Source organism: Perna viridis, chromosome 15 (assembly GCF_037379345.1).
Source record: "Perna viridis isolate PV_CMFRI_1.1 ecotype Kerala chromosome 15, ASM3737934v1, whole genome shotgun sequence".
Lineage (NCBI taxonomy): Eukaryota > Metazoa > Mollusca > Bivalvia > Mytilida > Mytilidae > Perna > Perna viridis.
In genome coordinates this window covers 15,465,283-15,490,024 of record NC_142459.1, presented here as the reverse complement: position 1 = coordinate 15,490,024, position 24,742 = coordinate 15,465,283, and the positions used below count along the sequence as shown (strand labels likewise).

Here is a 24,742-nt window from a genome sequence, read left to right as displayed (position 1 = left end):
AATTGATGAAAGCATGAAACAATTATACCGTCGGAGACAACAATAATGAAACTGACGACAGCATGTTGCAATTATTTCACCACAGCCAACCATAACGAAACTAACTATAGCATGATACCATTATTCCACTACAGAAAACAATGACGAAACTGAAGACACCACGATACCATTATTCCACTACAGACGACAAGGATGAACTGATGACAAGCATGATACCATTACTCCACCGCAGACGACATTGACGACACTGATGAGAGCGTAGTACCATTATTCCACCACAGACAACAATGATGAAACTGACGACATCATGATACCATTATTCCACTGCAGACGACAATGACAACAGCATGATACCATTAGTCCATCGCAGGCAACAAAGACGAAACTGACGACAGCATGATACCATTAGTCCATCGCAGGCAACAAAGACGAAACTGACGACAGCATGATACCATTAGTCCACAGCAGTCAACAATGAAGAAACTGACGATAGCATGATACCATTATTCCACCGCAGACAACAATGACAACAACATGATACCATTAGTCCACTGCAGTCAACAATAAAGAAACTGACGATAGCATGATACCATTATTCCACCGCAGACAACAATGACAAAACTGACGAAAGCGAGATACAATTATTTCATCGCAGTCAACAATGATGAAACTGACTGTAGCATGATACCATTATTCCACCACAGACGAAAATAAAGAAACTGACGACATTATGATACTATTATTCGACGGCAGACGACAATGACGAACTGACGACAGCGTGATACCATTATTCCACCGCAGTTAATTATCTATTTCAAACTTTTCTTGTTTAAAATGTTAATTAATACTAGTGAAATCGACTGGAACCCTCTTAAATAAGGCCTCCATCATGGATGTCCTTAGTAGATACCTTCTGGAAGGTATGACCTCTTTAGCAGATACAATCAGGAAGACGTGAAACATATCATCATCAGATGGTAGCGATAAATTGGACACATCTTGAGAAATCATCAACAAGACCACACTTTAACAGCCCTTCCATGGACACTAGAGTTACAGCCAAGCATAGATTACATGGCGTCATACCATTGTGTTTGAAATGCGCAAAATTAACCCCATCATGGGAATATCTTCAGAAAATGGCCAGAGACAGGCCAGTACATTAAAACTAGCCCTTAAGGGCAAACAAAAAAGAGATTTTCGTAATATATGTTTTATTTTTTTTTACACCAGCAGTCTGAATACTATTACAAGACAATTTACACAAAAAATCTCAAATGTGCTTGGATTAGAAGTAAAATTCTGGATACTTGACACAATTCAGGAACAATAACTCTTCTCTTCTAAAGTTGAATAAAATCAGACTTATTATGGAGGACTGCAATGGCTTTATAATGTTTCACAGTAATTTTGAATTGAAAGCATATTTAACAGCATAAGTTCCCACTATATAAAAACAACTTGATGATTCAAACTCGTATATTCTCAGAAACAAAATCTAACTAATTAATATTATTGGACTGGATCTGTATTGAAACTAAATAATTAAATAAGTTTTAAATCAGGTAAAATGCATGTCCATAGCCCACAAATATGAAAAAATAATTTTACTCAAGGATACTTTCTGTATTTGAAAAGATTATACTTTGATCTCTACATCAATAGATTTGTTTAGAATATTTTTTTAAGAAAATGTAAGAAACAATAAATTTTTGACAGAATTAGCTGCCCTTGAAATGTTCATTTTGTGTGCATTTCATTAAGATTATAAATCACCTTACCAAAATGCTTTGCTTTTCAAGTGCACTGTGATGTGGTGTTAAAATAAAAAAAACAAGTAATATTGACATATATTTGTTTTGCCTCATAACAATTTTTTCCAATTTAGCCAATTACCAATAATGTTTTTAAATTTGTAATTATCTACAACTGAATGAATAATTACAAATGAATACTACATGTACATGTATTTTATAAGTGTTATTAATTCAACATGCTGAAGTGCAAGTTCAAACAAATAATCAAGACACAATGTATAATACATGAAAAACCTTTCATAGCTTAATTCTACATAAACAGAAGTTCTCACTAGAGAAAATAATTCCATCTTAAAAAAAAGAATCCAAATAGTCTGCCTTTCATGCGATAATCCATATTGGCAGAGCACATAATTAAAGACTCCGTGAATCGACAAAGCCTCTTGAACGAGTCCATGTTGACAGCGTCCTGAAGATGAATATATATTCCACAGAATGTATTGGAATGTGTCACTTCTTTGATGGACATAAAATATTAGGTTTGTCATTAATATCCATATTGATCATGACATATGTTGGATTCGCCCATTATCGGAAAATCCACATTCACTAAGTGTTTAAAACCAACTTCCACCATGCCTTGGCCATCTACATGTAGATACACGAATATTGTTCTTAGTGTTTCAGAAGATAAATTATAAATCATTCTACCGTTCAATGTACATGTACATGTAATTCCATATGGTTAGGCCTCATTAGTTCTAAAATAAAAACTGGGTTTATTCATCTCAGGGAAAATCCTAACTGACCTTTTTAACAAGTCACTTGATATTTCCTATTCAATTGTCAGACTTTGGTTTGGTGGAATTGAACTATGAATAATTGATGTAAACATACTTACAGTGGATACCCAGGGGGTTCATGGGGTGATGGAAAATTTGTGTTACATATATCTTCATTAAAAATATCCAATGAGCAAATACTGACCTGAGTGCCCTTTCGGGACCCCCTTTTTAAATTTCTCAATCCAACCCTGTAAGTACATACACAAGAAAATGAAACACACACACATATATATATATATTTATACAAAAAAAAAAAAAAAAAAAAAAAAAAAAAAAAAAAAAAAAAAAAAAAAAAAACAAAATAAAAAAAAATAAACAAATATTGTAAATGAATGAATGTGCATTCTATTCATGCCATGTACATTTATATATTGATAAAAATTACATTTAAACATAGATGATGTACTGTACACATGGTAAGTATTGAAGAAATCTCCATGCATTTACAATTAGTGAAAATGCATGTGATTTCCAGTTTATTTACTTTAAGTCAAAAATATTTCAAATTTCAAGAATAAAAAATGAGTATACATGTAACTTCAGAAGGATTTATAAATGTACAGTACATGAAGAAATGTATTTAATTTTTTTAAATGAAATTTGACATGAATATACATGTACAAGGATATCAGTTGTCAAAGTTGAAGGTGAAATGTCTTGTATAACAATTCAAATCCTGGATAAAAATAAAAATAAAGTATAATACATGTTTTTACATACTACTTCTTTTACAGTTTCATTTTAATATTTGAAAGTATTGTTTTTTAAGAGTCATTAAAAGGATGCATACATGTACATGCATTCATAATATTTATAACTACAATAAGTTATAACTATTTGTTTACAGTGCCTAAAATATTCATTGTTTTAAAGAGACTTTTAAAAGAATATACATGTATATATATATATGATATTCATGACAAATAACAAATAAATATTTTTTAAATCATTTGAGTACGACTAAATCAAAGATAGAAACATGAAAATGATAAATACAACTATAAACAGGTACAAAAACAATGAAGTGAACAGATTTTCACTGATGACACATCTAGATACATGTACATGTATTAGAAAAAAAAAACTTGATGAAGACCAAGACTTATTAATAAAGAAATATAAAATAATTTCCAAAAAATCAATTATTTTACTAAATAAACTAATTTAGTATCATTTCTTTTAAAGATTTTTTATTACGTTAATTACAAAATGTATTACATTTATGTAAATAAAAAAGTAAAAATGTATTAAAGATAATTAAGTCAGTAAATTAAAACATTGTTCTTAGATAAAAAGAGAAAAATTTCTGATATTTTTATGAAGATTTCTGATTAATTAAATCATTATAGATTAAACATATTTTATTTATCTCTAAATCTGAATTTGTTTAATAAATTAATATTGTCTCAGTCCATCAAGAGAAAAAAAACACTAAATCATTATAAATGCACCATTCAAACTACATGTACATGTTATAATCTTATTAGTCATAAAAATACAAACTGGCATTGTTCCTCACATGAATCATACATTAGATTTGAACCAATTATAAAATACAGGTATAGGTGTTAACATAATTACAGTGGTGGGTGCAGGGTGTAATCCCCCTTTGAATAATTTTTAATTTTTACAACCTATGGACCTTATTGAGCAAATAATAACCTGGCACCCCTCCCCTTTTTCATAATTTCTCCATCCACCCCGTTAGTGCTAAATATATAAAATCAAATACACATACATGTACATATATATATTTACAACAACTGACTTAAAAATCAACATTTTATACATGTAGCTGTACATGTACCTACATGTGAATCTATAAATTGAAGATATTTCTATTTATCATTGCATTTGCAAGTACATGTAATCACTGTTGTGGTTAATTTAATGTCCTTAGTAGTATCTTTCAATAATATACATGTAATTAATATTTCAAGAAAAAAACACAATAACAGTTATGAAATAAATCAAACTTTTAAAAAAAATATGTTCATTTTAGTTGAAGCAATGAAGACTTATAAGGATATCACATGTTGCCAAAAAAATTATATTAAATTAATTCAAATCATGACTAAAAAAATGCTACATGTACATTACATGACTGTACTTTTTTTAATTATTGTTTTAAAGAAATTTATTTTTAAAGGCCTACATGTAAATACTGGGTATGAATAAATCACTTATACATGTACATGTACTTATCTTTTACCACATTCATATCTTGATGTGGTACATGTATGGTGTTAGATATTTACACAAAGTAATACTAATATTAAAATTTTTGATTTTAATTATTTTCAGTTTTCAAAGGAGAACATTTCATATATTTAGAAACATAAAAATGCAAATATATACAACAAAAGGCATTATTTTCAATGATGACACATCTACATGTAAATACATGTACATGTATTTGACAATCTTGATGAATACCAACTCTGATTGATAAAAAAATATAAATTAAATTTATGAAATATATATATGAAATTTCTGTACTATTTGAAACATTTTTTAATAAGTTAATAATTATCATATTTTTGTAAATCTTATGCCAAGATAAAAGTAGAAAGTTCAGTCAAATATTGTTAAGATTTTTGAAAATGAAGTCCAAAAATTAAATCATGTATCTTTTCTTTTTATCAAGTTAATTATCATATGAACAAATATGTTTATTTATGTCTGACAATTAGGAAAAAGGTGGAAATGTCTGATATTATTAAAATTACTTTTTCTGCTCTTTACCTTTAGTAAAAGAAGAAAGCAGAAGTTCCGAATAAAAATGCTACAACTGGTACTTCATATGAGACTTACCACATAAAGTATTGAATCAGCAGGGAACCAGAAATATGGCGGGAAATCATGGTATTTCAGCTCCTCAATTGTGAGGTAATAGGGAACATCTCAAAATATCCATAGAAACAAGATGGCGGATAAACAATACGTTCAGTGCAAAACTCTCGTAGGAAAAATAAATTTCGAATTTTTTTTAATCTTAGAGGTAAGGACGCGAAATAATTGTATGAAAATTGTAGTACTGAACGACATAAATAAAATGGCAAATTTCTTAAAGGAACTTATGAGTAACTTAAAAGATAATTAAAAAAAAACTGCAAACTGGCCGAGGTGAATTCGAGTATACATGTCATGTATTTGACTATCTTGATGAAGACCAAAACTGACTGATAAAAAAAAGGAAATAATTTTCTTTTTTTAAAATCATTCATTTAACACTGTACTCAATATGCAATTTCTGTACTTTTTGAAAAATTTTTTAATAAGAAATGAAGCCCCAAAAAATAAAAGGTATTTCTTTTCTTTTAATCTAGTTAATTATCACATGAACAAATGTATGTTTATTTATGTCTGACAATTAAGAAAAAAAGGTAGAAATGTCTCATATTATTAAAATTTATTAAGATAAACAAAGCCTACATGTAAAAAATAAAACATGTTTTCTTACCTTGAAATCGAATTAATCTCAATAATTTGTTTATCTCAGTTTTGATTCTCCATCAAAAGTCAATATACAGTAAATATCCTGACCACCTTCTCCACATCAACAACAGTGAGGAGATGGGTCACTTTATCATAATGTACACACAGAGGGTAACACAACCCATCACCTCCACTGACTACAACTTCATGTTTATCTCCATCCCTTGAAATCAGTAATAAATTATGTTTGTTATAATTACACACAAAAACATTCTGGTGTTCATCCATTGATATTCCATAAGGCCATGACATTGTATTGTGATCCTTGAATGTAAAGATAACTCTGAGATCAGAATCCAGGACAGTAACTGTGGTGTTGTTGGGCTTGAATATGTTGTTGAGAGGACAGGTATAACATATTCTGTTGCCATCTGTGTCTATATATGAACCACCACTAACAGTCTGGTCATCATGGAGTTTGTCTATTTTTTCTGTATCTATATTAATTTTTCGGATTCCTACCTGAGGTACACAGAAGTATAAATGTCCATCACTATGTGTAATTCCTCTGACTTCACTCTTTATCTGAAGTGTTTTAATGATTTTACTCCTGTCTACATCTATGATGGAGATTGTTTTATGGTGAGGATTAGAAACAGCAACATGGTTCTCATTGATGACTGTTACATCCCGTACTGCTCCTCTTCCTCCATTAAATCTGACTGATGATTTGTGTTGACCATTACTGTGTAGTATGTTTACTACACCATTGTCACAATCAGTCAACACCAGGAGTCCATTAGGCAGCGTACAACAACCATAACACCACGGACCTTGATCTACTGTAAACTGTTGTTTAAGTGTCAGTTGTCTGGGGAATCTTGTCTTCACCTCTGCCTGACCTTTGTTTGGTTTGTTTATGTCTATGGAGGTTGTATTTTTTTCTTTTGATACTTTAATGTCACACAGAGTTTTTATTCCAAAAATTGTGTCGTCTGCTGTGATGTTTTCATTCATTTCTATGTCTGTATTATCCATGGCTCCTTCTTCAGATAATTTATGTAAGATTTCTTCCGATTCTTGAACCTTTTTCTCCATTTGTTTTGTTGCGATGAATGTTTGGAAATTTGATGCGTGGTTCTTAATGAGTTCCTCCTGTCCCAATAATTCACCAAGTTTTCTTTTATTTGATTCCAGGATTTTTGTGGTGGCTTTGATTTCATTTACATTTTCATTCACAACTGACTCTAACTCTGATAGTGTTTTGTTTTCTAGTTTCTTTATTTGATCAATAAGACTTTGTGTTCTTCTTTTTATATTTGTTGATAATTCTTCCTTCTTTGTTTTCAGTATTTTCACATTTTCTTCTCTTTCCGTGATCGCTGTCGAAAAAGTTTGATGAGTCTTTTTTAATGATATCCAAACATCTTTGAAAATGGCAGAAGATTTTACATTGCAGATCACATCATCTATAGGTAGAGTGTCCTTACATTTTTTATGATATTGCAATAAACACTTATAACAGACAACGCAATCGTGAAACCTACAGTAATATTGATATTTTTGTTTGTGTTCTTCACAGTCAAGTTGGACTTTGTGGATAAAAGATGGTAGTTTTAGGTAATCTTCATAAGGTATGGTGCCATGGTCCCTTGTTGCTTTTTGTACTCTGTGTAGCTCACTACATGTTGAACAGAGGGAATCCTCACATTGTGGACACCATACTTCAGGGGTGCTGGTCTTTTCTAGTAACTGACAGAGGCTGCAGCTTTCAGATGCCATTTTTCTGTAATATAAATAAAGAGAGAACTATAGGATTTATAGTTTTTTTCTTTTCTTAAAATCAGGTACGTATATAGCTTAGTATAATCTCTTTTGAGATTTGGCACTTGGGATATTTATTGTTTTGACGGTGGTGGTCAAAGCAAAAAAGTATATCTCCTGCGCCAAATCCGTAAAGGGATTAATCTTGTTGCCATTTTTTATCGACTTTTGAATGAGTTTAGACCTTACATACAGTGTGTTACCCATCACGGAGCGTAGTGTAGGGGGGGTTACATTATCATATCTAGTTTTACCCCAAACTAGTTTTCAAAATACTAAGTCTCTAGACCTGACTTTGGTTACATACATGTATATTAAGCCCCTGTTCTTCGTTTCAAAAACTAATCCAGTTATGATTACATGGGACTCAGGTTAAAATCAGTTACATACAGCTGAGCTGCGAAACGTAGCTTGGAACTATTATTTTGTGATTTGGCACTGGGGATATTTGTTTTGTTTCGTTGGTGGTGGATTAAGCTTGTTACCAAATTCTTTTTATCGACTTTAGAATGAGTTTATATAAACCTTTCCTTTTTCCACTACTCCGGACTTGACTTTTTCTGAGCAAAGCCAAAGCAGAGGATGCTTAACCTACCAGTGCACTTGGTCCATGCTTCCAGGTTTTAGTGGAGTTCGAGTTGCTAATTTACTTTTGTTACTTTGTATGTATGATTTTAGTTACTTTATGTTCTTTGTTGTGTATGTCTGGTCTTTTGATTACCGCTAGAATCTTGGGTACCTTGATTAGTATTCATAATCATATAGTGGGTTAACTCTTATGGAGCGGGTGGACAAAATACTAAGCTTCTTGACCTGACCTTGGTAACATACATGATATTAAGCCCGTTTTTTCGTTACAAAAAAATCCTCAGTTGTGATTACACAGTTTAAACCTCTCGGGAATCTTACATTTAAGTACTGTCATGTCTTGAGTTGGCAAAACCGCCGTAAATACGATTGTTTGGTTGTTGGGGTTTAACGTCCGAGCAGCAATATTTCAGCTATATTCAGAGGGGTTTAACGTCCGAGCAGCAATATTTCAGCTATATTCAGACAACCGTAAATACGAAGTTTGAAAATCAACAGAGTTATTGAGGGACAAACGTTTATATGACTTACAAACATGCAACACATCAGGGATTTGAATTAGCGGTGCTCCTGGACCTTGTTTCAGACAGACGCTGTTTCTGTTCCAATTATGACGTATGGCTGGGGGTCTCACTAATTGGCGACAAGAGGTGTCAAAAAGCGACAATAAATCACTAGTCGACTAGCGCAAAGAAAGACGTACAATTTTTTTTATTTATGTGTTTGATTTAAAGCAAAAAGAAAAAAATAAGAAACTATTGTTTTTTAAAAACATGAAAAGAATAATTTTTAGGTAAAAATGTGAAGATAAAAGGTTGTTTGAACTATTTTCAAAATGAGAATTGCATCCGGAATATTTTTTCATAAAAGAAAAAAAAATAATAATAAAGAAAGAGATAAATCAATAAAGTTATTATACAAGAAAATTGACTACAAAATATGTTATCACTTAAGTATCTGACAAGAAATGGAGGCGAAGTGAGTGGACGGACGAGTTAGAGCTCCGTCAATATGTTTTATATATCAGACTTTTTTGGTTAGATATCTATTATCTTATAACATCATGTGCTTTTGTTACCAATATGAATATCAAATGAGACATTTTTGTGGATTTATTCTATGACACGTAAGAGAAAAAGGAAATCAAAAAGTACTCAGACCCCACCCGATAGCAATATGGCGGCGCCCATACCGAATGTAAACATTAGTTCACCCGAGCTATCTCAAGTCATTGCGAATGCAAATGAGTCTATTTACGGTGTTAGAAGTACCAATCCAACCATTTTTCATCCCTCCATTCAACAACAGCAACATAGCACACCTATAAGCAATTTTTCTACTACACCCATGTTCAACATGACTCAACATCTGCCAGGCCCAAGTTTGCCTATACATAACTCTCTTCAAGTTCCACAACCTACTCATCAGCAACCCATATCTACATGTGATAGTTCCACACTACAAACAATTCTAGAAACCATAAACTTCATGAATACAAGGTTGAATAAACTTGATAAGCTAGACGAACTTATTGCTAGAGTGTCAGCTATGGAATCACATTTTACCAAAATAAACTGTGAAATAAAAGATATCAGGCATGATTTAAAACAGCAATCAGATAGATTAACTAATGAGGAATTCCATTATAATTTAGTTGAAAACAGGGTGTCTGGCTTAGAAACTGAAAAAGATAAACTTGTGTTTGAAAATTGTATGCTACAGGAAAAACTTCTTCAAATGCAGGCTCACTCAATGAAATATAACCTCATTTTTAATGGCATTGAGGAGTCCCGAGATCCTGAAAATGAAAATGCAGAAGAGGTTGTTAAAAACTTTATACATACTGAACTTGGTATTGACAATGCTCAAAATATTGAATTCTGTAATGTTCATAGGCTTAGACAAAGGGTTGACAGAAAGCCCAGGAACATTATAGCCAAGTTTGCTAAGTATAGTGACCATGAACGGGTAAGGTCAGCTGCCATTGATCAACTGGAAGAAGGGGCGTTGCAGTTTTCCAACAATACCCCACTGAAATAAGCAACAGGAGAAAAGAACTTATCCCGAAAATGATTGGGCTTAAGCAGCAGGGTAATCGTAATGTACGACTAGTATTGGATAAACTGTACGTTGGGAACCAGTTAGTCAACAACCCCCTTAATGAACAGGCATTTCCTATGGACAATCAACGTCCATCTACTAGTAGACAACCTACTATATCTCCTCCAACTCAAGTGTCCAGGGAACCACCTCCGCAATTCTTTGGTCAGCCCGAAAACCAACGTGGTGACTTTTGCATCCCCCCTCCCGCTGGGGGCAGCTAGGAACTCGCTAACAGGAGTCGAACTGTGAACGTTGGTAGTGATGTGTTAAAAAACATACACGTATCGTGTTTAAATGTCTGTGGGCTCAAGTCCAAATTGTTGTGTCCAGACAGAATTTTGTAATTTAATAAAGACAAATGACATTTTCATTTTTGTAGAAACAAAAACTGATAGTTATGATGATATTGAAGGCAATTTGCCAAAAGGTTATTTATGTTTTTCAAAATATAGGTCGAAATTTGTAAAGAAATCAGGTGGAATTGTAATTGTTTATCGAGAAGGGCTAAAAGATTTTTTAAAATTTCATATTACAAATTGTGATTTTGTTCGGTGGGTGGAAATCCAATCAGAAATTTTGAGTACTGACAAAAATTTATTATTGGGTGGAATTTATATACCTCCTGAAAATACTAAGTATGCTTCTAATGAAATGTTGGTGTTAAACAGTAAAACAGATTGTAATGTCTGTCTTGTTGGTGATTTTAATGCTAAAACTAAGCTTCTGAATGATGTGGTTATACCAGAAGACTCTCTCTTTGAAATATTAGATGAAATTGTAGATGATGATGACCTATTGTTTTATGTATATGATTATCAGGTGTTAGTACAAAATAATATTCCTTTACAAAGGTATTCTACAGATCAGTCAGCTTCAAATAATTTTGGGTATAAATTGATTGAGTTTGTAAAAGAAATAATTTGTATATAGGTAATGGTAGATTACCAGGAAATGACTACCAAGTCGGTATTAAAACTTGTAAAAATGTTTCATTAATTGACTATGTATTATTGTCTTCTTATTGTTTTGAATTGTTTAGTTTTTTTAATGTGAATGACTTTGATCCGTTATTTTCTGACGTACATAGTTGTATTACGTTTTGTCTCAATGCTTCAGTGCGCACAGTTACTATAAATCCCACGCCTCCACCTTATGACTCACCTACGCATGTCCCTAGATGGGTGAGTTATAAGGAGAACCGGTTTATTGAATCGATCAATAATGACGTCACATGTCTAACTGAGTTACAAACAAAATTGGAAGAAGTTCGGTCACAGGGTCAAGGTGAAGTGTCTGTTGATAGTTTAAACGAAGTTGTCCGTCAAATTGCTGCTTTGTTTAAAAAATCGGCATTGTCTTCATTTGGCAAACCAAAGCGCCGTAGTACCGAAAAAGAAAATCATAAAGTTTGGTTCGATAAAAAGTGTGCCGAATCACGTGCAAAATTTCATAAGGCACGGAATCGGTATAGTTTTATTAAGAATAGAGAAAACGGGAGGCTCTTAAAAATGCGATTAACAGTACAAATCGCAAATGAATACGAGTTACAAAAATTATCAGCACAGATTCGAACAAGATTTACGTTTAACCTCCAAGCAAGATTCAAAAAAACTTTGGAAAATTTTGAATCGAGTAAGAAAAGGAGGAACAAATGCACATAATAAAATCACTATTGAGCAATTGTACGAATACTTTAAATCGTTAAATAAAAATGACGATAATACGGAGTTTGATCCTGATGCTGATGGTTTTAATGTTGATGAAGATGTGATTGCCATTTTGGATTGTCCTATTACTGAAGATGAAATCAAGTTGGCAATTAAATCTTTAAAAAATGGTAAAGCGTCAGGTGACGATGAAATTGTCAATGAATTTATAAAAAGTTCTATTGCCAATATGTTGCCAATATATGTAAAATTGTTCAATATTGTTTTAGATACGGGCTTGATACCTGATACTTGGTTGTCTGGAATTATTAAACCCATATACAAAAACAAAGGTGATTGGGATGATTTAGATAATTATAGAGCAATTTGTCTTACATCCAACTTGGGTAAAGTGTTTACCTCTGATAAACACTAGACTCAATAAGATGTCTGATGAATTTCGAGTTATATCTGACACTCAAGGTGGTTTCAGGAAAGGTTATAGTGCACAGGACAATATATTTATTCTTCACTCCCTCATTTCTCTATATCTTTCATCAGGTAAAAAATTGTACTGTGCTTTCATTGATTTCAGGAAAGCTTTTGACACAGTTTGGAGAGTTGGATTATTTCAAAAATTATCAAAAAATAATATTAGTGGGAAAGTGTTTAATGTTATTTTGAACATGTACACTAATATTAAATCATGTGTTAAAATGGGAGAACTTAAAACAGAATATTTCCCATGTGAAATAGGGGTCCGTCAAGGGGAAAAACTCTCTCCATTTCTGTTTGCCTTGTATCTAAACGATCTGGAAGAGTTTTTGACCGAAAACTCTATTTCAAGTTTACAATATCTAGATACAAAAAGTTTAGAAAATATAGAATTTTATATTAAATTGTTTATACTTCTATATGCAGATGACACTGTAATTTTTGCGGATACACCTGAGGAATTACAAACTGCTTTAGATGTATTTGAACAATATTGTGCAACTTGGAAGCTGACTGTGAACGTTTCAAAAACAAAAATTATATTTTTTTCTAAGCGGAAATCTACTAGAAGGGTACATTTTAATATTTTTGAGCAGAATATAGAAATATGTGATTCGTATACATATCTGGGTCTTATATTCAATTATAATGGTAATTTTTATAAGTCCAGAAACAAACTCGTAGAGCAGGCACAAAAAGCTCTTTATGCTCTTTATTACAAGGTAAATAACACAAGTATTCCCATAGATTTGCAATTGAAATTATTTGACTCATTAGTAGCCCCTATTTTAACCTATTCTTCAGAAATATGGGGCTTTGAAAATAAGTCAAATATAGAAAAAATTCAACTTCAATTTTGCAAGAAAATCCTAAATCTCCGCTCATCTACTCCAAATTTTATGGTGTATGGAGAGTTAGGACGATACCCTATTGAAATCAGCATCAAGCTTAAAATGATATGTTTCTGGTTTAAAGTTGTAAATAGCACAGATAAATTATCTGGTAAATTGTATAATCTTATGTTCAATATGTATGAAAACGGTGATCGATCTTTCAAATGGATATGTTACATAAAATCAATTTTTGATGATATTGGATGTAGTGAAATTTGGAATATACAAGGGAATGTTAATATCAATTTTCTTAAACTTCTTATGAAACAGATCTTACAAGACCAGTTCATACATAAATGGTATTCTGATATTGATGCTTCGTCCAGAGGAAATTTTTATTCGAAGTTTAAAATTGAGTTTCGTCTCGAGCCATACTTACTGAGACTCAAAAAATATCACAGAACAGTTATATGTAAGCTTCGAACATGCAACCTGAAATTTCCTATGGAAACAGGAAGATGGTACGGAACACCACAACATGAACGGGTCTGCACATTATGTCGAACAGGTCTGGGGGACGAGTTTCATTATGTTGCTTTGTGCAATCATGATCTTGTAACCGAACTTAGAAATAAGTATTTTCCATGTTACTATACAGCCAATCCGAATGTTAATAAATTGTATGGAATGATAATGTATTGTAACACAAATGTATTGACTAACCTTTCTATCTTCATCGCAAAAGTTGCAAAACTTTTGTAGGCACACAGTAATCCCATATATACATATATTTTTTTAAATTGTATACTAGTACACATATTGTCACATTAATCCGTTAAACCTATATGAGAGTTTGACTTTCTTTTATAAACGTGTTGTAAAATACAAACCACGTGATATAATTTCCGGTGATGATAAGGCTAAATGTACTTTTGAATTTCAATACATTTGTGTGACAATGAATTAGTGTATTTTGTTTTTGTGTATTTAAAAATATTGTCTGTTGTCTACTCATTTCGTTTCCATTGTAAACTGTATATATATATTCGCTCCTGTTCCGTAGCATGAACTACGGCTGAGTGTTTTTCTGAATAAAGTTGTTGTTGAAGATTCATTGAATGTGAAAAAAAACATAATGTAGATAACAATGACAGGGCATTATTTGTATAAATTTAAAAGATAATATGTAAACGAGAAAATATTTAGAAAAAAGGGTTGTCTGAAATTTAACACAATGTCGAGTTATCGGTAATACTAATTACAAGTATACGCCTTGTATCAGTAGCCTGGGCCTGGGCAAAAACAAAAACAAAAAAAAAAACAAAAAACAAAATGCAATGCGAATTATTAGAAACATGAAAAGTCCAGGAGGAAGCCGACCAATACGCACCATAAAAATTTAACAGGCCATTAAAACGCATATTAAACTATCTAAAAACTGCTGCGAGAACTTTACTTGAGATTGTTTATCCAAATGTGCCGTTTTCCCGTTTTCCATCACATTTCTCCACTTCAACAGACAATATCTAAATTTTAAGTAATTTAGGTAAAGTTCTAGCAGCAGTTTTCACGTAGACTTGGATATCCTCAATTGATAATGCCCAAAAATGAACTAGGTTTGTTTTGCGCTTCCTCCTGAACTTTTTGATTCAAAATGAGTGGTATTATTCACGACATAACAAACGAAAATATAAACGCTCGAGTGATAAACCGGCATAGTATTGGATACGAGCGCGGCAGCGAAAATGATGTTACATTCCGAATACCTATTTAAATTGGGTTATAGGAATATCTGTTTGTTTGTTTTTTGTTGTTTTTGGTTTTTTTTTTGTTTGTTTGTTTGTTTGGTTGTTTTGTTTTGTTAAATATATATATATATATATATATATATATTTTTTTTTGGGGGGGGGATAAACCTGTAAGCTGTGTACATGTACATGTTGTACAAGGATTGTATAAATTTGGGGGTAAAAATACCTTCATACTTCAAAGCAGGTATTTTTTTTTCTTTGTTAACTTACCCTCTGCATATCTGTAACGTTTTGACAGTCGAAATGATCCTGCTTTGTAGTTATACATTGATACTGATTTTAAAGGCAATGGTTTTTCTTATGCACACAAAAATTTTCATATCACAAGTTGTGAGTAGAAGCAATTATAGACTAGAAAACAGACACACTGGGGGCAAACTAACTAACAAAATAACCCATGACTCATCTGGGCCTACTCCTATTTAAACCATGAAGATATGCTACCCTAGAAAGGAGAAGACATTAATTGTTTTCCCTTAATGCACATCTATATGATGCCTTATCTTCAGGGTTTTCAATAAGAGCCGACACCCGGCGAAATGTCGCCGTTTCGAAAGACGGAAATCGCCTGTTCAAATCCTTAACCAATAAATTGTTTTGACGAAAATAAAATAAAACAGAGTTTTTATTAATTTCTTGTCTCTTGGGTTGTTAGTTTCATAAATTTTACAAATACGATGCCTTTTTATACCCGACGAAACCATCACGTCTGTCGGAGTGTTCTCTTAAAATCGGAGTCAATTAAACGTTTTACTGACCTTCCTATAAAATACAATAGATTTCAATTGAGAAGTTAACGAGGAATTGCACTTGTGCTTGTAATTGAAACTACTCCCCAATTTCCGCTATTCACTAAAAAAAATTACCGCGGATGCACAAGGTGGCATTTAAAACTTGAAATAAAAAAAATAACTATTTAAGGAGTTTGGCACAAAGACAGGATTGATAAACTAAAAACAAGTAATGGTGACAGAATTAACAAATTTAAATATATTATAAAATTGGATCAGACAGATTTTAAAGGCCAGAGCTTTCGAGGTTTTTATTTTGTATAACAAGAAAGGCTGAAGAGTTCAAATTTTGTAAAACCATTATGGAGGATTATTTCACTACAGATTTGAAGAATAATTACCTCCTTTCACTTGCAGGCAATCAATATTTTCATTATGCACATCTACATTAAAGCAACTGAAACCATAAAAAAAACTGAATACAATTACTCTCTTATGGGTGACTTGTTAGAAAACAATTACATTATTCATCAAATTTTATTTTAATTATAGTACAGTTTGTTCTATCTTTTAACATTTTCCAATTATTCTCACAATCCATTGGTTCCAGTTTACTCTGCCTACTATGACTGTTGTAAACAATACCTACAAGTATATAGCAACTAATTAAACTAGAAGTTCAAACTATTAAAAAAATAATATTCATACACTTCCTAATGTAAGACAAAAATACCCTTGTTTTAGTCTCAATGGCCTCAACTAAAGACTGCAACACCCCATACATGTAAAAGTAATGTGTTTTAATAATAATAATAATAATAATAATAATAATAATAATATAAACAAACCAAAATTGTATTTTGTTCGAGATGAACAAATTATTAAATAGCTATCTGTGTAGGAATCGGGCAAATTCTGAAAAATGTGATACACCCCAAAAAAGGCTACATATTTTATTTTTCGTAATGTAGTTGTTTTATAGGTCTACATTACAAAATGTGTAATTATTCTTTCAAATCTGCCTGCTCTTAGTAGATAATCAACATTGAAAATATAATAGATTTTGTTATATTTGAGTATCATTTACAGAGTAATCCCCTTAATTTTGAAACTGTCTTAATCTACAGTGCATTCAATCAAATTTTGTATCCTAACAACAAGGGTTGTATGAAAAACCAAATATTGTTTTCTTTTTACTATGGCAGTTCAAACAAAATATCAACAATGTAAGCTTTTCACCCATGAATCACATTTTGCATGAACCTTAGCTGGAGTACTACTTAAAATGAATGTACAGAATAATTTTTAACTTCATCTTTTAAAATGAAGAGTAAATGGCTCTAAAACAGACATTAAAAAACAGGAAGTTTGAATAAGAAAACCCTGAATAAAGTCACTTTGTCAAAATATCACTTTGCAATCATAAGCATGGCCATGTCCTCATATTGTTGATGCAATTTAAAACGCTCAGTTGTTGTACAAGTAAATCTCGACTCATGACTTTGTATTAGGAAATCAATAGCAGAATTTGGTGAAATTTGTAAAAGTAAAAATATACGCTAAAATACGAAAAATTATAAAATTATAGTTTGAAAAAAACATAATTCTGCTAGTAGGCAAAAATATGATGTATTTATACAGAGTTCATCCCAGAAAAAAATGTCAAAAGAGGGAGGGGGAGACCTTGACAGTAGAACTGGGGGGTCATTTTCAGGTAACAGGAGGGATTCAAACAAATAAATCAGTAAACCTCTGGTTGATATATACTTTACTGTTCCATTTTTAGAAGTACTAAATCTTTTACTTACATGTATTTATCTCTACAAGTGTCATGACTGCTTTGTTTTCATACCCACATAACTTCATTTCTGGAGTCTTTTAATAATCTGCTGAAAAAAAAAATACAGGAAGAATATTTTAGCAATACAATTTTGACCTAATAACATAAGATATTCTTCTAAATAAAATGTTTCTCAGTGAGCAGCTTGACACAACATCCAAATGTGCAGACCAAGTACAGGTACAATCATTCGTTACAGTTTAATACAAAACCATATGATGGTACGATCGGTTATTTTGGCAGATGTAAAATTTGGCGGTATTGTAAAAAAGGTACATGAAAAACTTAAACTTTCTCAACTTTAATGGCTGCTAAGTGGTGCACTAAATATTTATTTATTGATTGGTTGATTGGTGTTTAACTCCCAAACAAAATTATTTCAGCTCTATCCAGACCATGAACATGAAGTGGATGATAAAAAAATGAACGTGTAATGATGATGAAATGAAAAATGGGATAACACACAAGCAAAGGCTTTCATAAATGTGCTTTCATCTCAAGAGCAAATAACATCTGAAATACATGAACGTGAGCAAAACAATGATAATAGATAGAGGTCATGTGAGCAAATAATTCAGTTCAATCTATTCAGTATTGAACACAGTTAAGACAATGCATTTGTATAAACAAAACTTTTAAAAAAATTGTTTTCTTATAAAATCTTTATTTCCTAGACATGCTTAATGTGTTCATGATCTACATGTTCACATATGTACATATACATGTATATGGTGATTAAACTTTGTTCAAGATTCAGTGATTACAGTCCAAGAACTTGCTGTTAAGATTGTTTTTAACAAAAGGTATAATATGATTATACCAACCTGATATCTTCCATATATACTGGTAACATACATGTATGTACAGGTATAAGTGTACATACATGTTATCAAACTGTCATATAGATTGATTGATTGATGATTGATTCATTGTTGGGTTTTAACGTCTGAGCAGCAACATTTCAGCTATATTCAGACGATGGAAATGAAACGGATGATAAAATGAACATGAAATGATGATGAAATGAAAAAAGGGATGGGACACAAGGATAATGGGGTCGACAAATTTTGATTGCCACTGGAAATAGGGAGTGGTGGGTAGGGTCGGGCAATTTAGCCTCCTGTGGTGGAGCCCTGTGGTTCCTACTCTGGGAGAATACCACAGTAGGCTTCTTTCACATCCCAGGAACGTGGCATCTTTCCTAACATGGTGCACCACTATGATTTGCGGTCAGGTTTTCTGTATTATAGCCTGATAACCCAGGCATGTAACATGGCTGATTCCAGGGGTATCCCATTCCACCACCTGGGGCACACAACCCAGTTGCTCTGTGGGCAGAGCACCCTAGCCCCTGGCTAGGGTTCTGAGCACTATTGTGTCGCCTTTTACAAGAAGCTTAGCGCTGCTGCAGGTCTATTCTATTAACACCCGGACCTGCACGGGGAGAAAACTTTGTTTCTCTCATGCATCTGATCAATAAATACTGGAGGTTGTGTTCACAAGATCTATAATAGAACGATGTTTTGATTATCACATTCCCTATTTTTTGTTTACGGAAATGTTAATACATATACTTTTTAGACTGATGTACAGGTGTTATGTACATACATGTTATTGTACCCATGTCCTTACAAAAATCATATGATACAAAATGTGCTAAAGAAAACTAAATGTAACATGCACTGTGTTCATCAGGCCAAATAATGTGTAAGTGGTACATATGAGATTAAAGTACACTGGATTACATTCTTTTGATTACCGCTATAACCTTGGTTTCCTTGATTACTCTTTAATAATAGACAAATGTCATTTGATAAAAAGTTTTTTCGAGAATAATCTGAAAACCGGAAACTGGAAGTAGTCACGTAGGAAAAAAAGACGGACCTGTGCTAAAAATTTCTGGTAAGTCAGCTTTAAAAAAATTTACACAGTCGGGAGTGAAATTTCACACTCAGTTGGGTAACAGAAAACAGAGGTATAATTTTATTTGGCTTCAAGATAGTCAAAGACAATTTCCAAGCATTTACTGTTAAAACATATTTTTAAAATACCTGATATTCAATGATCCATGCTGTGTACATCAAGTGCATAATCTAGGCACTAGTAGAGGCAAATGTTTACAAACCAGACTGTAGTAAAGGTCCATTCAATTTAACTTTGATGCCTGTAAAACATGAAAAATAAATAAAGGCACACATGTACAATGCACATACCAGTACTTATTGAATATTTGAAACAAGAAGTTTCGGGCAAGGCTAATCTGTTGGTACAGGAAGTTGATTTGAGGCAGCAACCGACAATACTTATAGTGTACATCCAATCTGTACAAAACCAAATACCAAACTTGAGAGCCAATACAAGGGCAAAAACATCACATGGAAGAATAAAGGAAGTGATTGCAATATACTACTACTCTTTGAGTTATTATACTAAGTGATTGGTCATTATTTATCTCCAAGGGTGGGCCTGCTAAAAGGGGGAAGGGAGGGGTGGTCAAAGAAAAAATACAAATTTTCTGATTTGTTAAATTGGGAAGGGGATCATAATTTTCTTGATATAAACCATTCATGGTTATATGATACAAATGATACGCAATATAAAAAATCTAACATACACTTTAATACCAAAGTATGCTCTGTGTATGCAATAAGCATTTCAAACCGCTGGCTACATATAAAATTGCCCCCTGGGTACGTAGCATACACTTTTATACTTGGATGCTAAATACTCTCTAATAAATCAGGAAATCACTCAACATCTTGCACACTTTCATACTCCAATCAACATATAAAAACACACAATGTACTTAATATAGCAATTTTTACTCCAGTCTGCATATAGCATGTATAAAATCCTTCTCTGCATATGTAAAACACACTTCTATGCTCCACTCTGCTTATAAAATTACTTCCTGTGTATTCTGTATTCTATTTTTTGCCTCAATCTGAATATAAAATTAATCCTGATCAATCTAGATAGATTTTTACACTTTTAGTCTGCATATTTAATCCTCCCCTACAAATGTATAGTATCTATGAAATTTCAGCCTCTGTATATTAAACCACTTCCTATTTAACCTGTGTGCACTTTTAAATTGCAGACTTTGATTTTTAAATTACAATTATATATGCTTTCATTATGAAATGAATACTGACACTCTAGCATAAATTTGACAGTAAAATTTAATGCATTTACACTTGGCAGAAACACTTCAATCACATGCATTTAAAAGGGGTCTCATTTTTTTTAAAAATAATTTTAGTACATTGTAGATCTAGAGGGTGGTTGAACATTTTGCCTTATTTAGAAAAGGGGGGGTCAATCCTGTTTTTCTAATGTAAATTTATATTTGCCGGCCAATACTTGGAGATAAAACATGACTGTCCCTAAGTGTTAACCATATGCAATGCATTCGACCTAGTTTAATGATCGAAAAATATTTTTTGTTAACATCATGAACATGCTACATCAGATAATGTACCTCAATCACTATTGACTTAGTGACAAAATTGGCCAGCACATACAATTCCCAAGCAACTAAATGAAAGGTAAATGCGCATGCACATACATGTACAATGGCATCTTCAGGTACATGTACTTGCTTGGCATGATTCATGTTATGCAATTGAGTCCCCATGTCACAATGCTTTTTAGTTTTTCAATTATTTGATGATTAAACATATACCTAGTATGATAATTAGGATAATATCAAATATAATACACAAATGTTTTGGTCAAAAGTACATGTACAATGCCATATGCATGCAGTCATGCATGCATGTGTACTTCAAACTAATAATGACACGATTACAAACTTGTGCTAAGACATACATGTAAATTATCGTTTTCAATAATTATATTGTTACTTATAACATCACTTTGTTACAAAGTATATGTGCCCTGAAGAAGCTGTCAGGATGTACAAATACGTTTCTTTTTTTTTTTTTTGTTACAAATTATTTTTTTGTAGCCTGAACAAAACATTGTCTCACTTCCGTTTAAGACTGGTTTATATTAGAAACAGACCAGGAGCAATTTATATTCCACATATCAACAACTTATGTAGAATTATATAAATTTCTAGAATGTACAATTGATAAGTATATATTCCCTCAGTAAGTAGCCCAAAAACTATCAATACCATAGGTTTTTATATATTCTTGTGAATTTTATTCTTCTTGCTCTTTTAACACAGGATGTATATATGAATGTACACTAATGTGGGTTCAAACAAAAATGTTAAGCTACATGTGCATGTACAATATATGCTTGTGTTTATCATCATTATTATGTAACAATATTCATGTACATTTGTTGCTTTGGTAAAATTTGTCGTCCACAATGTTCTGAGGTGAACAGTAGAGTGCCTACACTTGTGTCGGTATTAATAATTCACACATTTATGTACAGACTAGTAATACATGTATGTACATGTTTTTAATACATGTAGCTAACATTTTTGTACATATATATAGCTTTTTAACTTTTTGTGATCATACTTAATGCACACAAAGTAAAATCACTGCATGTCATTTATAAACATATATTTTGTGTAGTTACTGTCAGGGCAATTAAGGGATAAATTAGAAAATAGAAGATTCCATAAAGAAAAAAGTAAGTCACACCAGCAAACCTGATCTGGGTCTGTTGAATTATCAACCAGTATCTTACATTTATGAAAACCTTTAATCATACATGTGTATGTAGATCAACTTAACAGGTTATTTTGCTCTGTACCAGTAAAATAAAGTCCTGGCGAAATGTTAAATTTATCCTGTCCCATAAAAAGTGTGTGAACAACATTCAATATAATATATATCTACACGTGTAGAGTGATCCGCTGTCACTGGAGAAATTTTCCAGCAACAAGAACAGTAGTTTATCATCCTAACTCTTAGTTTATATATGCAAGCCTGTGATATGCTTAGAACTAATTTTGTCCCTTTTTTATCTACTTAAGTAAATATGCGTATATGATTGAGTTGATAACTGAGATATATTTCTAAAGAGCACTTTGTATACACACATATTTGGCCCAGATCTGACAGTACATCATGCACAGGCACTTGTCTTCGTCAAAAAAGGGGGAAGGGTTGCCCCTCCATTTTACTGTTGACAGAAACAAGTGTACTGTGTGACACCAGGCAATCAGATAACAAACTTTATAAATAATGTACACAAGAAGAAAAAAAAAATGTGAGGCAGTCTGTCTTTACTCTCACTTCATTTTTGGTGGCAAACCTGTGGTTGTGGACGCTTTTCCGGAACAAAAGTTTACCTTAAGAGAAAAAAATTATTGATCAGACATAGAAATCAACATTAAATACCTACCATTCCTCCGCTTTTGTCTTCAGTTCTTGGTGAAGTCATGCCAAGTCACTTGAACAGGTGTTGACAGCTGAGCTGATATTGTAGAAAAGCTTCACATTGATCCCGATGAATGACCAAAAGCCGAAGATTGGTCGAAAGTTATTGGTGGGCGTGGCAAGATTCTTTCAATTTTCTTCAAAATACGCTTTCCGATTAGTTTTAAACCGAAAAATAAGAATTGTTTGTCAAATAAGAAGTTAAAATGTACTATATTAACCCCGACACACCGTTTACGCGATGATAGTACAATGGCATTCGAATGTTTTCTCTCCGAATACGCCACTTAGATGGTCCTGCCATTCTGACGTCACAAAAGTCATTGTAGAGTTATTCCCCCTAGAAAAAAAAAATTCGCAAAGTACCTTAACACCCTTGCGTATGTGTGAAATCGATTCCCGTACTTTCCTTTTCTTCCATATTTTGGCAACATGACGATTATTTGAGGCGTAAAAACGATCGATATAAATTGATTCAGTACATTGGTACTTTGATTCTACACTATGAATCAACTCTACCATTGATAAGCATTGTCAGAATTCTATGTGGATTGATGTACTAATACTTGTTATATATATGGATTTAAGGTGTGTACATTGTATGTGGCAGACCTTATTTTTTTATATTTCAAAAAATAAAAAAATAGTCTTACTCTTAGTCCGAAAGTTTGACCCTTGATATATTTATCAACAGTTATGAAATAATAAAGTACGGACAATATAGGAATATGGTACAATGAACTGGAGTAAAAGCTGAATGGAAAAGTAAAAATCTTACTTTTTACTGGTGAGTATTCCCAATTAGCACGGAGTTAACTTCTTTGAACGTTAGCGACGAAAACGCCCTGTTGGTATGGTATGGAATATTATCTTTTTACTTCCTGGTAGAACTTCATAGATTACACACAATTGGTTGACCTTTAAGTGGTGCTATTTTTATACAGTTAAATACGTGTAAATATTTTAACATCGTAAAATTCTGAATAGCACAGCGTTATCGAGCATATTGTCCATTTCGTATATTAATCTAACTTGGTATTTCACCCATTTGTTGACATTGAGAATTAAGTTGCCGAGGCGGGAATTATAAATAACGACAATTTGCACACCATGTATGATTACTGTTATATATGAAACCTGATAAGTAAATTTGATAAATTTTTTAAGAATACATCTTAATGTACTTGAAAAAAAGCAACATATTCTTAAATCTTTTAAAAGTATAGACCGTTTTGATGTATTTTTATTTGTCCGGATTTCCCCATTGAAAAAAGATTGGGGAAATCCGGACACATCGTACTTACGCTAAAACTTTCTTAGAATAAAAAAATCTGGATATAAACTTAGTGGATTTGCAAAAAAAATACCCACGTCATTGTGAGCATTCATTTGTTCCAATTGGATATTATACAAGACCGGTGGTAAAAGAGGCGCTCTGAATGAAATACGCTGGTTTGTGAAACAG

General features: G+C 32.3%; 1 protein-coding gene across 7 annotated transcripts; it reads right to left on the bottom strand.

Moving 5' to 3' along the window:
* Positions 1-1,197: 1,197 nt before the first annotated feature.
* On the bottom strand, positions 1,198-24,317 carry LOC148597118 (uncharacterized). 7 transcript variants are annotated; one of them, XR_015918923.1, is made up of 5 exons: positions 24,056-24,287; positions 23,243-23,617; positions 19,963-20,075; positions 17,880-17,957; positions 16,595-16,716 (listed from the first exon to the last, which is right to left on the bottom strand). XR_015918923.1 is itself a non-coding variant. In XM_088562982.1 (2 exons), exon 2 carries the CDS (start codon positions 7,820-7,822, stop codon positions 6,125-6,127), a length of 1,698 nt encoding a protein of 565 aa, XP_088419108.1. In that variant the 5' UTR covers positions 7,823-7,826; positions 24,056-24,305; the 3' UTR covers positions 1,198-6,124. The 7 variants fall into 7 exon arrangements, 1 of the variants encoding a protein (XP_088419108.1); XR_015918920.1 differs by having other exon boundaries at positions 17,880-17,960; positions 24,056-24,273; XR_015918921.1 differs by having other exon boundaries at positions 17,880-17,960; positions 23,243-23,414; positions 24,056-24,263.
* Between the last annotated feature and the right edge of the window lie 425 nt (positions 24,318-24,742).